General features: G+C 35.1%; 2 protein-coding genes across 11 annotated transcripts; one reads left to right on the top strand and one right to left on the bottom strand.

The window, feature by feature from the left end:
• The first annotated feature begins 642 nt into the window (after positions 1-642).
• On the top strand, positions 643-7,335 carry LOC101215106 (pheophytinase, chloroplastic). 3 transcript variants are annotated; one of them, XM_011658148.2, is made up of 7 exons: positions 643-907; positions 5,311-5,639; positions 5,901-6,012; positions 6,117-6,210; positions 6,297-6,474; positions 6,602-6,671; positions 6,816-6,991. In XM_011658148.2, exons 1-7 carry the CDS (start codon positions 713-715, stop codon positions 6,843-6,845), a joined length of 1,008 nt encoding a protein of 335 aa, XP_011656450.1. In that variant the 5' UTR covers positions 643-712; the 3' UTR covers positions 6,846-6,991. The 3 variants fall into 3 exon arrangements, with proteins under 3 accessions (XP_011656450.1, XP_004138386.1, XP_031743677.1); XM_004138338.3 differs by having other exon boundaries at positions 660-907; positions 6,755-7,335; XM_031887817.1 differs by lacking the exon at positions 643-907 and adding an exon at positions 932-4,440 and having other exon boundaries at positions 5,295-5,639; positions 6,755-7,335.
• A 680-nt stretch (positions 7,336-8,015) lies between these two features.
• Positions 8,016-15,265, bottom strand: LOC101213504 (programmed cell death protein 2-like). 8 transcript variants are annotated; one of them, XM_031888263.1, is made up of 8 exons: positions 14,969-15,265; positions 13,907-14,011; positions 13,737-13,814; positions 13,520-13,617; positions 13,135-13,421; positions 12,065-12,296; positions 9,265-9,469; positions 8,016-8,482 (listed from the first exon to the last, which is right to left on the bottom strand). In XM_031888263.1, the coding sequence occupies exons 2-8, from the start codon at positions 13,997-13,999 to the stop codon at positions 8,351-8,353; spliced, it is 1,125 nt and encodes a 374-aa protein (XP_031744123.1). In that variant the 5' UTR covers positions 14,000-14,011; positions 14,969-15,265; the 3' UTR covers positions 8,016-8,350. The 8 variants fall into 8 exon arrangements, with proteins under 8 accessions (XP_031744123.1, XP_031744124.1, XP_031744128.1 ...); XM_031888264.1 differs by having other exon boundaries at positions 13,907-14,008; XM_031888268.1 differs by having other exon boundaries at positions 14,975-15,265.
• Positions 15,266-16,786: the final 1,521 nt, after the last annotated feature.

The raw sequence follows: 16,786 nt of genomic DNA, 5'->3' as shown, positions 1-16,786 counted from the left end.
CAAATTGTTTTACTTCCAATTGAAGTGAACTCATCTATTTATAAAGTTGTAGATGGACTTTTTGGGTTTGGGCTTGGTTGGTTGCATGACTTGAACCTTTAGATCCAACCACGTGGATTTGAGTCTTATTTAATTTTTGGGCTAAGTTAAGTCTACTTTTGGATTCAATTGGACTTTAATGCAAATAATAATATTGAGTTGGATCAAGTTAATTCTATTTGATTCAACGAACATGATGATTGCACTTGGCATCATCATCGAGATTGTTAATTTACTGTTTACGTGACAATTTGTGATTGATTCAAAAGAATTTATTCAATAAATGTCTTATATGAGTGGATGAATATTCAAAAAAATAATGTTTGACCGTGTCAATTAAATCAAACTATAAATTTGGTACATAAAATTGACTTTCGTGTATATTTGATACATTTTTTAAATATCAACTAATCAAAACTTGAATTTAAATCAAAATTTTGATTTACCTTCTCGATATAAACTTCAATCTGAATTTTAGAAGAATTTGTGCACTTAACTAAAAATTGAACCTCTACTTGAGATGCTTGAAATGGCACTTAACTAAGGTCCTACGTGTATGTTTTTCAGTCACGTAGAAACCGATTCGGACCCACTCAATGGTTTGCTACTAAGCTTCTCTCATTACTCTCTCATCTTCTTCATTTCACTCTCATTCTCAACTCTCGACGCTCCAATGTTTGCTGCACCGCTGGGATCCGTCTCCGCTTCCCCCTCCTCCTTTCTCTCACAGATTGCCTCCATCGGTCCTTCTTACGCCCCTTCAACCTCTACCTCCTCCTCCCTTGTACTTCACATGCCCCTCTCTCAGTCAAGTTCCGGACTCCTACATACTTTATCTCCGCCGCCTGAATCGGTTGGACGTGCTCGGGTGAGTTCACTTTTCATCACTTCTTTCTTCAACTGTGAAGGTGTTAGCTTACTCTTGATGCGATGAACTAGACTTATTCCCCTTTTCTTTCTTTCTTTTTTTGTCTGTGTTTTGAACTTTCTTGAGTACATTTAGCCCCTAACTAAATCCTAATTGTACCTTAAAATGTAAAAGAACCCTTCAATTCCCAAGACACACTCAAAAATGCGAAAGACCACCATTTGACTCCGAAGTATGTTCTAAAAGTTGAAGTGTACCCCATTCAATTCCTAAAAGCTCTCTAAGATGCATATGAGCTCCCACCCAACTCCTAAATGCATTTTGAGACTTCACAACACCGATTTTTGAACTCTTCACCAATAACTCCCTAAAATGGTAAAATGCTAAAAGATCCCTACTTGACTCTCAAAGGTGAACCGCATAACCAACTTCAGAGCCTGTTTAAGATGCAAATGAACCCCACCCAACTCTGAAATCAACTAATCTTCCGAAGATGCTTGATTTAGTTCTTTTTTATATATAGGAACATTTCTTTGAATGAATGAAACAAGGGAAGACCCAGCGGCCAGCTCCTATAGGTGATTATAAGAAATCTCTCCAATAGGAAGTGAAAAAATATAAACTATAGCCTATAGGAAGTAAAAAGAAATTCAGAATTACACCAATTGAAAACATGAGTAACAACTGAGTCCCGAAATCTATCAGCAGCAGAGGATGTGTCTCTAAAGAGCTGACCTTTACATTCATCACAAAGAGTCCAAATGAAACCTCACACAATAGATAACCTAATAAAATGTCTAGTGCCACCAAAAGGATGCCCAACAAGCAAAGATTTCTAGAGATCAATGGTAGAGTTGGGGAAGGCCAAAGACCAATCAAAGGCTTCTAGAACAATATCCTAAAAATGTGACGCAAAAGAGCAGTGTGCAAACAAATGAGCTGGAGTTTCAGAGGTATAGCAACACATGGAGCACCACGAAGGGGAAAGATGCATATAAGGCATATGTGATATGACGCCGTAATCTATTATACGTGTTTATGGCTCCAAGTTTGAGCTCTCGTAAGAAAATTTTAATTTTCTTCAGGTAAGCCTTCCAAATAATTAGTAGAGGTCCTTCCAAAGTGGTCATTAGTTCCAATAATATCAACCACGAGAGATTTAACGATGAAATGCAGTGATGCATTGGCCAAATCCAAACATTAGCAGTTGATCAATGTCAAACAGATGTGAGATGATCAGATAAAATATCCCATTCAGATAATTTCAAATAATTAATGTTTCGACAGAGGTGAAGATCCGATGAATCAGAATCAACAATCCATACATCTGCCACCGTTTCAGTAGGGCAAAGAGCAAGGCGAAACATTTGAGTGAACGAAGTAGCTAAAATACCACAACTAAGCCAAGGGTCAATCCAAGAAAAGGTAGTAGTACCATCACCAATATGATGTTGAAAACAACTATCAGTCAGCCCGATGTTCTGACAAATATACCTCCAAGGGGAGAGATGTGAACCATGATGTTTGCAGGAGGGCCAGCCTCTATCAGTCAAATGATGTTTAGTAACGATAACTTTCTGCCATAACACGTCCTGCTCAGTAAGGAATTGCCAAATGCATTTAGCCCAAAGGGCAACAATGGTGGAACTTTCCAATACAAGAGAAGGTAAAGATGATGCCTCTAATCATTGAGTTCTATTCCAGTTGCAAAGGAAAAATGAAGTTCCTTTAATTTTCATCAATAGTTCGTGTCTATGTATGTCAACATGGGGATGATTATTCCACCAAACCTCCACCATAGCCCGAAAAAAAGGAATTGTAAGTTGAGCATTCTCAAAACAGATAGGGCAGTACCTCAATCAATGTTACTCAAAGTCAGAAACAAAGGAAAATGGTTTGATGTTATGCTATTGAGCCACTTTGAGATCATTGAACCATACTTGGCAATGCATGCATCAGTAAGCAAGAATCTATCTGATAAAGATAGATATTTAGTAAGGCTAGAAGTAGACCAAGTAAAACGGCCATTATTGAGAGGAATATCATGTAATTCATAGTTTGCAATCTGTTGATTGAAAGCTGTATACTTGAAGAGACAAAATGATTGTGAGATTTTTGTAAAGTCCATTGATCCACATTAAAGTCATCTGCGATTACCCATCTGTCTCCCCCAACCTCCAACCCAATCGTTAAGCTCTTTCCAATAATATATTCTGATCCAAACCAACTCAATCACTAAGCTCTTTCCGATAATCTATTTTGAGAACATTGTCAGAGGGTCCATAAACCGATGTAAGTCTTCATTGTATAATTCTCTTGTACTTTGAGATTTACATTAATAAAGAAGCTTGTCTCCGTTTCAAAAAAAAAGAAAACCGATTTAAGTCGAAGAGAAAACCATCAACCAAAGATAAATGTACAGATACAATAAAATGGCCTTGAATAGCCTCATGAACTTTATAATCAGGTTCACTTTATAAGACAAGAATACCACCAGAATAGAGGTTGTCAATTCAGAAGATGCTTTATCAAGAGCCAAAGGCATATTGACTTGGCTTAATTGCGATGTGCTCTCAACGATGTTCCTCAGGTTGCTTCGTCTTGCTTGTTATCTTGATATTAAGGTGGGTGATGTTGGATTGTAAATACAAAAGCGTGGGATTTATGTCTTTGAAAGTGTGCAATCTTAATGACCTTGAAACTTCAGCTCTGAGCTTCCCTTTCTTAGTTGTTGTTCTTTGTTACATCTCGTGCTTCTCTTGATTCATGGAGGATCCTCATCTTTTTCTGTGAAATCTCTTATGAGTGACTTGATGGACATTGTGGATCTCCTGCAAAGGATCTATATTCTTTTATGTGGATGGATCATTATCCTAAGAAATAAAATTTTTCTCATGAGAGCGTAGCTTGGATGTCGTCAATAGTGTTGATAGTCTTCAATATTGTATGCCTTATATGTTTATCTCTCCATCTTAGTGTGTTCTGTGTCAAAGCCATTCTAAGTCCCCTGGTCATCCATTTATGCATTGTTCTTTTGCCTCTTGCTTCTAGCATATTATTTTGGATGCTTTTGAATCTTGATTGGTTGCCCTAACAATATTGTTGACATCTCCTGTGGGGAGAAAAACCACTTTTTCTAGTGTGCTAGCGTCTGTGCCATTCTATGAGTGCTTTGGGACGAGAGGAATAGTAGGGTGTTTAGGGGCGTTGAGAAGGGGAGTGAAGGCTTAACGTATCTTGTTACCTTCATGTTTCTCATTGGGCTTCGATTTCGAAGACTTTTTATAATTATTTTGTGAGCATGCTTATTTATAGTTGGAGTGCCTTGTAACGGGATTCCTCCTTTTCGTGGATTTGGGTTTTTGTATGCCCGTGTATTCTTTCATTCTTTTTCAATGAATGTCGTGTTTCTCATTTTAAAAAAATACAATATTCTTGACATTTTGGCTTCTCTTTTGGTGAGTCATCCGTTTTATGGTACAAAGAAGATGGTTTGGTGGCCATATTGCATGCTTTTTTCTGGACTTTATGGGGTGAGTGTAATAAGCATCTCTTTATTGACTTGTTTTGATAGTTTAATGGATTTGGTTCCATCTACTACGTTCTGGTGCAAAACTAATCACCCTTTTAAGAGTTAAAATCTTTCTTATTTAGTTTCCTGTTGAAATTTTTTGTTGTAATCACCTATTGTTAGTTAGAGTCTCCCCGTATTTCATTTTATCAATAAATGTTTCTTTTTTAAAAGGAAGAAAAATAATAAAAAGGAACATTGATGAAGGAACAAGAGGATGTAATTTGGGCTTACATAATGACACAACTGTCACAAGACTGTCATTTGCTGTAACATTTAGGTTAGGGGTTAATATATTCACAAAAATTGTTATGACCATCTATCCCATCTAAGTCAATCTTTAAATTGTACAACTTTACCTTGCATGAAATCTTGAACGAAGGAGGAGCCACAAAATCGGTCATCATGAGGCTCAATTTGCACAAAGTAGGCACCTATTCACACACTAGAGAGTTCCTAGTTTAACTTTTTAAGTTTGGAGCTTTAGTTCTTCTCAAGAGAGTTCTCCAAAAGGACCAAAACATCCTAGATAGTATCCAACTTTGTAAATTTCTGGCCAAACTTAAAAATTGGCAAAAGGTTATTTTACTGACAGCAGAGTTTCAATTTTTTTTCCTTTTGAAGGACCGGGTAAAAATCTTTACCTGTTCTAAATAAGTTTATTTAATTATTAACTCATACTATGACTCTTTTAACATCCATTGCCCTTTAAATGGTAACAATAAATGAACAGATAAACTAACAATTAACAAGTAGCGAGCAGTAGGGAAATTTTATTGGTAAAAGTGGGGATGAGAGTAACGGGACCACATTCAGGCTTCATTGGTTGCAGGTGCATGTGAATTTGCAACAAACATTTCAGAGAAATCGGAACTGTTTGATCAGATCCAGGAACTGGGCAGGACGGTTTGTTGGTCTCAGCAAAAATCCATCTACAAAAGCAGCTGTGATTACTGCAACATCCTCAGCGGCATCTGTGTGCATTGGGCCTGCTCTGGAGGTGCAAGAAATACGGGAGAGATCCAACAAGTGGCAATGGAATCAGTACTCCATAAACTATTTTGTTTCCGACTATCAACTTCAACAGCAACCACAATCAAGGTCAAGTCCTGTCGTCCTTTTAGTTCATGGATTTGGAGCTTCTATCCCCCATTGGCGCAGGTTTGGTCTTTCTCTCCACTTTATTGACATTTTAACATTTAAAGTTATAGTCTCCAAAATCCAATAGGCAATAAGTTCTTGTAATTTGAATACAACGCATTCGTTAGGTGTTATGGACTGTCATTAAACCAACTGATTCACAGAAGTTCCAGCGATTGACTGGGTCATACATCAAACAATCAACATGCCTTTATTAAGAGATTTTTTGTTCATGTCATGCATGTCAGCGAGTCCTGATATTTTATTTGGAGATGTCTTCAGGAATATTAGCACATTGTCTCAATATTCAACTGTCTATGCCATCGATCTCCTTGGCTTTGGTGCTTCCGATAAGCCTGCTGGCTTTGCATATACCATGGAAACGTGGGCAGAGGTATGTTCAGATGGAAGGTTCTATTTTGTATTTAATCTTATAAATGTCTTCCATTATTAATCAATGGGGAATCGTTAATGTGATTCCTTTCTCATTGCTGACAGTTGATATTAGATTTTGTGGATCAAGTCATTAAGAAGCCAACCGTGCTAGTGGGTAACTCCGTGGGAAGCCTTGCTTGCGTGATTGCCGCTTCAGGTGCGTCAAACCAAAATTTGCAGACATAGATTCTTACAGAGCACTCTTGATTTTGCGAAGTGTTCTTATATTTACCGAAAAACCAGATTCCAGTAGAAATCTAGTTCGAGGACTTGTTCTCTTAAACTGTGCTGGTGGTATGAACAATAAAGCAATTGTCGACGATTGGAGGATCAAACTGTTATTACCATTGCTTTGGCTGTTCGATTTCTTATTGAACCAACGAATAATTGCTTCAGCACTGTTCGAACGTGTGAAAAAGAGGTATTTTGTATTTGGTTTACTTGTATTCGGTATTTTGTATTCGGTATACTTTTATTCAGCTTTTGTTTTCATGTGGGAAAAGTTAAATGGAGATTAAAATTAGAGGAAGTATAATATTTCTGCGCAGAGATAGCTTGAGGAACATTTTGTCATCCGTATATGGAAACAAGGAAAGTGTGGATGAAGATCTGATAGACGTAGGAGCTCTTTCTTCCCACTCACCTCTCTTCTTACTCGGATTAATGATGTATTCTAACCATGTTTGAATTGATAAATATAGATAATTGTGGAACCAGCAAATGACGAAGGGGCGCTTGATGCTTTCGTTTCAATCGTTACAGGACCACCAGGACCAAGCCCGGTGGAACTAATGCCAAAAATTTCTGTGCCTGTTCTGATTTTGTGGGGAGATGAAGATCCATTCACGCCACTTGATGGCCCTGTTGGAAAGTACTTCAAGAAGTTAAGTATGGAAGTTTCAAATGTCAGTCTTTTTGTATTGAAAGGAGTTGGACACTGTCCCCATGATGATAGACCTGAATTAGTGCATGAGAAACTCCTTCCATGGCTGGCTCAACTTCCTGCTTTGTAAGAGGCAAGTTTTTCAACATCATTTATATGTATATTTGTTTGTATAGTTATCCAACTGTGATGCTTCAATGGGTGCCAAATCCCTGCATGTATTTTACCAATTTGTTAGTTTAACCATTAAAAAAATGTCCTCATTATAGGTTGATCGTTTAATTGTATTTGTCGCAAAGGGAAAAACTCGCAATTCTTCGCTCAAACAATTGTCATTAACAACGTATTTTTCTTTCTTTCTTTTTGCTGCTTATGCACTTGGAATTAATCTTGAATTGATGTCGATGTGCAATTTACCAAATATATAGTTGCACGTAGCAAATGTTATGTTCGAAATTCAATTTGGAATGAATGCAATCGATGTATTGTTTTTTCATTGTTGATACACTTGTTACTTGAAATGAATCTAGAATGAGTGTTGATAGAGTACTAATATACTAATGACAATTTTGAATTGAATTTTTAATGGTACCAATAATATACAACCCTTAAACTTTTGATGTTTTTCAATGAATGTCCATAAATTGTAGATACACATATTTTGATATAATATTTATTATTGCATTTTGAACTGATGATAAATATTGATATTAAGGGGGTGTTTAGGGAAAGGAAAGGAGTATTACCCATAATCCCCCTATTCCTTCTCTTTTCCCATTTACTACACAACTTTTTGCACTTAATCTTTTTATTTTCCAATATAATCTTTCTATTTTTCTATATAACCCTTCTCCTTCTTCTCTTTCCTTATTTATTTTTCACTTTCTTCATTTATTTATTATTCTCTCCAAATTAATTCTCTTATTTATTCTCTTTTTCAAACAAATTAATCTTCTTTTCTTCATTCTATTTGTGCCAAATAGTTAGTTCTCTTCTATAGTTTGAAAAAAAAAATAATAAATGAAAGAAAAATATTAAAAATGAAAGAAAAATAAAAACATTAATAAATGAAAGAAAAATAAAAACAAATACAATTTTTTTATTGTAAGTATTGATGATACAATATCAAAAGAAAGTCGATTGACAATTCTTTAAAGAGTAAGACGTTTGTCATTTTGGACCAATGCCATTTTCACGTAAATGGTTTCAAGTGTCATATTCGTGAAGCATGCATTATAGCATTATAAGATTCTCACTATGAACACAATCAATCGATCATTCAACCAAATCAACGTGGATTATGAGACAACTAAACATACATTAAATTACAAACCACAAAATTTTTTCCTTGAGATATACAGTGAGATAAAATTTAATGTGAATGCTTTATCCAATGTCTCGGTCCCGAAATCAATCATGGGGTGAGGGAGAAGAAGCCAACTAGTTCTGGGGAGCTATTGAAGGGCTTCTCGAGTTGCACTATCGTGGATTCTTCTGTAATGATCCAGTTCCCATCATCTGACTTCTCAGAAGATTGCGAACAGCTCTAACAAAAAGAAAAAACAAAATGAAAGTGAATGTAATTAAATAGTGAAACAATATCAGTACACAACTAGAACAAATCAGTAACAATAGACGACCAAAAATAACATGTGAAGGTGAGAGTTCAAATCAACGACCTTTGAGATGCTAATTGGTGTCTCATCTATTGAGTTATTGGAATTGGTAGGAACAAACTATCATATATATTGGAGGTGTTGATCAAATATGTCTAAGACCAAGCAAGTTTTCAATTTGTAGCAGGGTTTTTCACGTTAGGTTTGGTTTGGTTTAGTAGCAAACCAAACTGACTAAAAATTTTCAAGAAATATGACGAACTGAACCATTTGTTTTGTCCGAACTGAATCGAATATATATAATATAAAATATAAATGGTTTGGTTTAGTTCCATTTTCGATTTTATATATGATATAAACAATTCAGTTCAGTTTCCAAAACCGAACTGAACCAAAACAATTGGTTTTCTTATAATTTTAACCCGAACCAACCTTTTGGTAAAAACCATATTTTCAGTTAAATTTTGTCAATTATTTCTGTTTGGTCGTTTTAGTGTTCACCCATACTTTTTAGTATTGGGTGTGTGTTGTGTGTTGTGTGTTGTGTGTGAACGAGGATAAATGCATCACTAAAGAAAGATATTAGTATTACTCCTCTACCATCTCAAAAGTCGTACAAAAGGGGCTAAGAATACTTGGAATGATTTTCTAAATACGTAAAACACCTTTTTTCAGCCTATATTAGACATGCAAAAGGGAAAAGAGAACTCACTTCAGAACAAGTATGTACCAAAAGCGTCATCCAGTTCCAGGTCTCCAGCAACTGTTTTTGACTTTCATCAGCTGCTTCCTGAAGAAAATATAGCAGTGGAGGCATAAGCTGCATTTCAAACTGCCTTGATCCACCACATGCCTTGCACTTTCCAGCTTCTCCGTCCTCTGATCTTGCTAAAATTGGCTTCCCACCGAACGAGTATCTGAAGATAGGACAGGAAAAATGTTAAAAGAAAACAATTTTATAGATATTGATAGTTGAGATCAACTGAATAATGTCAATAAATTAATGGCCAAAACTGCACCAAAAACTGTACTCACTACTGTTTTCAAATAGTTTGGCTTAAAAACTTAGGTTAGAGTATATGTGACGTCATATGCTCAAAGTAAATGTTGTATTGCTCTACTGTACTTGTAATATTAGAAAGTTTTAGTCCCTACTCTTAAGATTGGTTTTACACTCATTTCCTACAGTTTGAATGAAATGACGCAGTTAGAGAAATTTGAGAGATTGGAGCATATAAAAATTCAGAAACAAGTAATGAAATTCGCCCGAAAAAGTATTGAAGTTCAACCTGCTCAATCACTTGCCTCTTAATTCCTAATCCATCCTAAATGCTTAACAATAAACCTATACCATTTCAAGATATTACGTTGTTGGAAAAAAATGTGGATCCGGCTGACACACCAGAACACACTAAAACAAATATCCAAGAAAGGGTTCTAAGGCTCGACTGGTAGAGTGTCAAAGGTGACGAAAGCTTGTTTGTAACTATTCTTTGGGTCATATTGTCTTTTTAGTGGAGCTCCTTTTGTTAGTGCACAACATTTGGTGAACTTAGTCTTTTGGATGTTGTAATTTTTCCTCTTTTTTTTATACTCAATGAAAGTTTTGAATACTACCTAACTAGAATTAAGATCTGGAATGTATTGAAATATAAAGGAAAAACTACTAAATAAACCAAGTATAAAGGCACTAGGAACCTCCCTCTTGAATATGCTATTGCTAACCCAAGCCCCCCCGATCACTCCACAAAATGTCTACCTTCCCTCTTGAATATGCATATGCTATTTGTATTTGGTTTTGGAAGAATGGACCAATTGCAAATATAGCAATGAAGCTCAAAGAATTAACCCATATAGCACAATACAAAATAATATGCAAATACAGCATAATTTAGATGCAAATCTTAAAGTTTAGCGATGATTAGATCATATGGCTAATAGGAGTCTACTAGCAATAGAGTCTATCACTAATATATTTTACTATAATTGCAATTCTTTAAAAATGTTGTTATAGTCATATACTTAGGGTGTGTTTGGCCCAAGGAGAATGGAAGTAGGAGTAGGAAAGTAGGGAGTTGTGAACTCCACTCCTGGTTCAAAATAGCAATTCTTAAAAAATGTTGTTATAGTCATATAGTTAGGGTGTGTTTGGCCCGAGGAGAATGGAAGTAGGAGTAGGAAAGTAGGGAGTTGTGAACTCCACTCCTTGTTTGAACCAAGGAGTTTGATAGTCCCACCACTAAAAAATATCAATTTTATACTTTATCAACTTTTAACACTGTGGGGACCAAGGGAGTTGTGCTCCTAACAATGTATGCCCCTAGGAGTTCACAACTCCCTAAGGGGTTTAGAGAGCTGTAATGTAATTCAGATTAATGGGAATCATATGCTTGTTGGAAAGTGTGACTAATCGAAGATTGAACGAAAATGAGGTGTAAATGGCTTTGGTTCTTTTTGCACTAACCCAAATTTTTTGGTTTGTCAAATTGATAACCCTCAAATAGGATCTTCAACCCAACCCTTAAAATTCAGGTTGGGTTGGGTTGAGTTGTCGAGGTTATTTATTTATTTATATTTTTATAACTTAAAGTACTTAAATTCGTCTACAAAATATATCAATAACTAAATTTTCATAAAACTCAAAAGTTAAATATCAAAATCCAACATATCTATTACAAACTTCATAACAAGATGTATAAATTATAATATTTATAAGTTATAATATATACATTTTAATAATATTAGAAATTCGAGTTAGGTTGGATCAACCTGAATTTTAAAAAATGCAACCTGAAAAAAAACATAAAAAATTCAACCCAACCCAATCCAACCCTTACAATTTGTGTTGGGTAGTTCGAGTTGTCAAGCTTTTTTAACACCCCTATATGAGATTGTGACATGTGAAAATAGTGAGAAGGAGGATTGGATTTAAAACTGTAATGAGCTTTGCATTACACAATTCAGACCCAAAACACTCAATCTAAACATGGGTTTTGAATTACATTACAATACAAACTCATTCCATTATGAGTCACTAAACACCACGTTAATTATTGGCTCCAAAAGCGCTACCCATTGCAATTATCCTAGAAGGAGGATTTGTGTTGTATTTAATATCCTAGATAAAAAGAGATTTGAAGCCCTATCTCTTAAACATGACAACTCCTAGCCTCCTACCCACTAAGGGTGTTTGGTTAGCGATAAAAACAAAGAGATGAGTTGAGTTAATAATTATAGGAAAGCTATTGGGGGAGTTGATAAGAATAACGATGTGAGAAATGTGAGTATTTAGGTATTTGAGTTGATACGAATAACAAGGTAGTAAACCTCCTTAATTATTGGTGAACCAAATAGGATGTTAGTTTTTTTTTACCCACCCAACCCAACTCTCCCAAATTACTCAAAGTTGCCAAACACCCCATAGGTCAATCCATGGTAAACAGAAGTATAATAGTAAGATGATAAGCAGATAATCACAATTTAAAAAGTTGTATATTACCACAACAAAATACCTCAAACATTGTTCTGGATATGCATCCAATTTTTTCTTGAACTTCAGGTAAGTTCTGTCAGCAGTCAGAGCCTTGTCATGTTCGTAACCTTCTTCTGACCACTTTTCTTCTTGTATTGAATCCTCCTCATCACTTTGATTCTCCTTTAAAGAGAGTGATGCATAATTGGAACACATAGAAATATCCTTTGACGATGGTTCATCTTCAGTATAGATATAAAAGCATGGTACCACTGCAAACAAACAGATGTACTACACCATTAAAAGTGTTTCTAAATCCATAGCTGAAACACATAAATAGTGAAGTAAGAAGCGAACAACAGTGCATATTTTCAGATACTTTATTTGAATGGGTTATGTTGCTACTGCAGGAACCTCCTACCTTATTAATTGGTTGGTGAACCACGTTCAAACCTATTTGTTTTGGAGGTTAAGAATGGAAAATATAAAGACCAAATGCTCTTTGCTCTAATGGATCTGACCTTTACTGCAGAAGCCAACTTTGCAGCATAGTGTAAATTGTAATCAGAAAAAAAAAGTGTATTTATATGGAATAATTCTTTATTCTAGTCCAAAATAAGATTTTGTTAATCTCCAAGAGTCCCCTTTGTTCTTTACAGGTAACAGTTGGACTTTCTTGAAGTCAGAGTGGGAGAACTGCTGTACATCTGACTTTTCTCGGCAAATTTAGTTCCTCTCCTCCATAGCTAACTCAAAACATGAAGCATTGCTGACATCTGGAACAATGACGGTAACACTTGGGACTTCATATAACATCATCATAGTTGGGGAAACTTGAATTTTCAAATGGACCTCCCATTCTCGTAGATAAGGCATTGCTCCCAATTCCAGAGATAACTCAAGAAAAAAGTAAACAGGATTGTGTGTTTCCCTGAAATCTATGTTGAACGTCTTTTCAGTTCTTTTTTATCAAGGCACTGTAACTTCCTTGACCTTAATATCAAATAATCTCTTCCCTTTGTTACACCTAATTAAAATCACTAGTTACTGATATTTTCTGTTTTCTACAAAAAAAAAAAAAAAAAGAAAAAAAAATTGGATAGTCCATACCTGGTGTTTTCACATCGACAACTCTTGTTGGTCTGGAAGTTAAGCTCTTTGTGACAGTCTTAGAATGTGATTTACTCGGAGTTTCCTTGGCATGAGAAACTTTAGTTGCAACATCTGAAAATGCCTTTTGCAGCTCCTCCAAATCCATTTCTTCATCGCTTTCTTCATCCAGTTGCTCCCACCAGTTAGTCTTTGCAGCTGAAGTCGATGTTGTCAAGGGACCAATTTCTTGAGAAACTTTGGAGAACTCCTTGTCACATGATTTTTGAACACGAAGAACACGCCAACTGCACACCCCAAGTGAGGACAGCCAAAGTTCAATGTTAAACCAAATAATAACTGGCATTCCATCAGCCAAAGAGATAGGAGGAAAATTAATACTAACCCAAGGGAACTGCTCCCACATTCTGGAGTTAGACAACCAAATACAAGGAGAAAGCGCTCATCTATGTTTGTTCTATCTATTGAAACTGGAGCATAAATCTTCAAGAAAGCACAACTACCTTAAGTATAACTATTTAAAAAAAATTAGATAGAATGGAAGAAGAGGAACTGTAAGAGGCGAAAAAGTTACAAACTTCTAAAACATAAAATAAAATCACCTGTAAAACAAGACATAATTTACTTCCACACTGAGAACAGTCTAACAGACTGTGGTTGACATTTTGAAAAGGTAAGTCCTGTTTCAAGCAATAATCAAATGTACCTTGCAACTACCATTAAAAAGAAAAATATATCCATACTCGAGGATATCATCTAACTAGCAACTTACAGGAATCCCGCCAACTTTTGTAGTATAATGATCAGAAAGTTCGAGATTATCGTCAGCCCAAGGACCTGGCAAGCCGAGAATGACTGCACCCATCAACTTACTCTGCTAAACAATCGGAAATGAAATTTTTTGAATTATTTAAATAGACTGTAACTCATCTAAAATATAAACTCTCATTTTTTTAATTGTAAGGATAGAACAGAAGGCAAATACACTAATCAGAATTTAACTTTTAAATGCTTTAGATCATAGGCATAGCACATGCAAGATATTTTGAACTTTATCTGGCTCAATAGTTTCTTCTATACTCAAGCAAATTCAACGCCATTCAATCAAACTCCAGCTTTTTTCAAAATGTTTGTCCATTGTATTTTGCTGTTTTCTGTCAACTGGTAACTCAATCTTTTTCAAATACAGCTTTTTCGATTATTTTTTATAGCCAACCAATTGCTTTGTTCATCCTTTGAATTGAATCTGTAACTTCTTCTCTTGATTTTACGTTTTCGTGTAGACTAGTGGAACATTGGTTGAAGAATATATCAACCGAAAAATTTTGCTTCTTCATTTTTTTTTCTTCGGGGACGCACAGAACAATCAACAAAAAAACAACAAAACACAATCAAAAATCAAAACCTTGGGGATCTTAAAAATGAGAGGCGGCAGTGCTATCTCACCAACGGGGCAGGTTAGGGATTGCACTGTGTTTCTGAGACAAACAATAAAGATAAATAATTCTGAGTGGGAGAGGTGAGAAAGTTTGAGAGGGAGCGGCAGGGAATTTATCGGAGTGATTAGACTGCGGCAGCTGATAATACAGCGCCACTGAGACAGGTAGGGGCGGCGTACGGCGGAGCAGGGGGAAGTGGCTGGCAACGGGAGGGAGGGGCCCGGTGAGATAGGGTTTAAGGATTTAGAGAACAAAAAACAGAGGAAAAGGGGCAAAATATATATATATATATATATACCCTAACATTTTTGAGAAATCGCAAAAAAAAAAAATAGAGAAATAAATAATTTTTATGATTGAATTTAAAAACATTGAGTTTTAGGATAGATTGAGACATCTACTCGCAGAGTGAAAGAAAGATTGAACTTTCTCGCTTCATTTCTTTTCCTCTACTCTGGTGTCACATTCTCTTCTACTCGAGTGAGGCCACGATGTAAGTTGCATTTCTTCTCCTCTACTCCAGTGTACGTTGCCTTTTCCTATTCACTTTCTTGGGGTAGTCGAACAATGTAAATCTCTTCTTGTTGGTTTTTCTTCGCAACTCACTGTAAATCTCTCTTCCAATGAACATAGGTGAGGCAACGGTGAACGACGGAACACGCATTTCCATGAAGTGTCTATGGTATATGAATCTGAAGCTTCCTCACGAGGGTGCTGATTTTGTGGTTTTGTGGTCACGGTTAACTACTTCTAGATCAAGATGTTTATTGTATATTATTCATTAGTTAGATCAATCAAGCATGTCAACCTTTTATTCTATGGTTTTTCTTAAAAATGTGTTGATGAGCATGTAATATGAATGATGTGGTTTTTCTTATAGGAGGAACATGATCGGAATATATGTAATCGTTGTCGGAAGAAAAAACCGAAAAGATTGAAGGATGAAGTTGTTGTCGACGACTGATGAAAACACTCAGATTATTAACGTGGTATGAATAATGTGAAATCGTTGCGACCAGAAGAAAAGACGAAAAAATTAAATGATGAAGACGTTGTTGACGACATATGAAAGCACTAAGATTATTAACGTCGTGTGGATAATGTGATATACAGATATATTGAATTATTTTATATTAAAAAGGATTTTGTTTTATACTTAATTAAAAATCTATTTCTAATTTTTTTCCGTAATAAAGTTAGACATTAATTAAATGCATAAATAAGAAAGTTTTGGTTTTATAACAAATTGTATAGAAGATGAATAATAAAATAATTTAAATTTAATTTTGAAAATTATATATAATTAATAATAATGATAGTGTTATAATTGTCCAAAAAATATATGAAATCTTAAACAAGAAAATAAATTTTAATTTATGATATTTGTGAAAGTTTCTTCTTTCTAAATATTTTATTTTTATATTTAGAGTATAAGAAAACTTAATTATTCAAATCCAACCAAATTATAATTATGACAATGTGATCACATGACAAATTTAATTAACCTAAATTTCTTGCTCCAACAGTATAAATTCTAAATTTAGTATTTTCAAAATAGAAATAAAATTGCTTGAAAATAAAAAATATAAATAAAACAAGGAAAATGTTAAAGATTTTATACAAGGAGGAAAAGAAAACAAAGAAAAGAACTAAAAGAAATACATTAGATACAAGGAGGAGGAAAAGAAAACAAAGAAAAGAGGTTTCAAAAACCTTCTTTATGGCGGCAATGAAAAGAACTAAAAAAAAAAAAACTAAAGAGACGCGACATGTGATATATAATTGGTACCCCAAATTGTTTGAGATGGGTTTGCTACTCACTTGAAATTGGACCCAACTGCCTATATGTCTGTGGGTTAAATGAAGAGAAAACAAAGATTAATTTCAAAATAATAAAATATTTATCAAATATATCAAAATTTTATGGACTCTCATGGCTCATTTGAACTTTTTGGTATATTTTGTAAATACTTTTACATTTTCTTTTGTTATTCACAAAAATTCCCTAATCAAAACCTCAGTTTTCCAAAGCAGGCGTGCAAGCATCGCCGTCGGTTGCACTTTTCCGGCTCGCCTACGTCTGCGCCGCAGTCGCTGTCTTCGATCGGCAGCCATCCACGCGCAGGTGGTGAGTTGCCGCCAACTTCTCTCTTTTGAAGTTTTGCCCTCGGCCTTGGATAATGTTAAAAAAAAAAAAGGAAAAATCAAACCGG

This window comes from Cucumis sativus, chromosome 6 (genome assembly GCF_000004075.3).
Source record: "Cucumis sativus cultivar 9930 chromosome 6, Cucumber_9930_V3, whole genome shotgun sequence".
Classification (NCBI taxonomy): Eukaryota; Viridiplantae; Streptophyta; class Magnoliopsida; order Cucurbitales; family Cucurbitaceae; genus Cucumis; species Cucumis sativus.
This window is presented reverse-complemented; position numbering and strand designations above follow the sequence as displayed.

Excerpts from the sequence above, each read along its gene's own strand:
- LOC101215106 (XM_004138338.3), top strand. The coding sequence starts at position 713 with ATGTTTGCTGCACCGCTGGGATCCGTCTCCGCTTCCCCCTCCTCCTTT. Across the intron at positions 908-5,310 it reads AATCGGTTGGACGTGCTCGG|GTGCATGTGAATTTGCAACA; the intron begins GTGAGTTCACTT and ends CATTGGTTGCAG. Across the intron at positions 5,640-5,900 it reads TCTATCCCCCATTGGCGCAG|GAATATTAGCACATTGTCTC; the intron begins GTTTGGTCTTTC and ends AGATGTCTTCAG.
- LOC101213504 (XM_031888263.1), bottom strand. The coding sequence starts at position 13,999 with ATGGGTGCAGTCATTCTCGGCTTGCCAGGTCCTTGGGCTGACGATAAT. Across the intron at positions 13,422-13,519 it reads TGTGGGAGCAGTTCCCTTGG|TTGGCGTGTTCTTCGTGTTC; the intron begins GTTAGTATTAAT and ends TGGGGTGTGCAG. Across the intron at positions 9,470-12,064 it reads TATCCAGAACAATGTTTGAG|ATACTCGTTCGGTGGGAAGC; the intron begins GTATTTTGTTGT and ends TCCTATCTTCAG.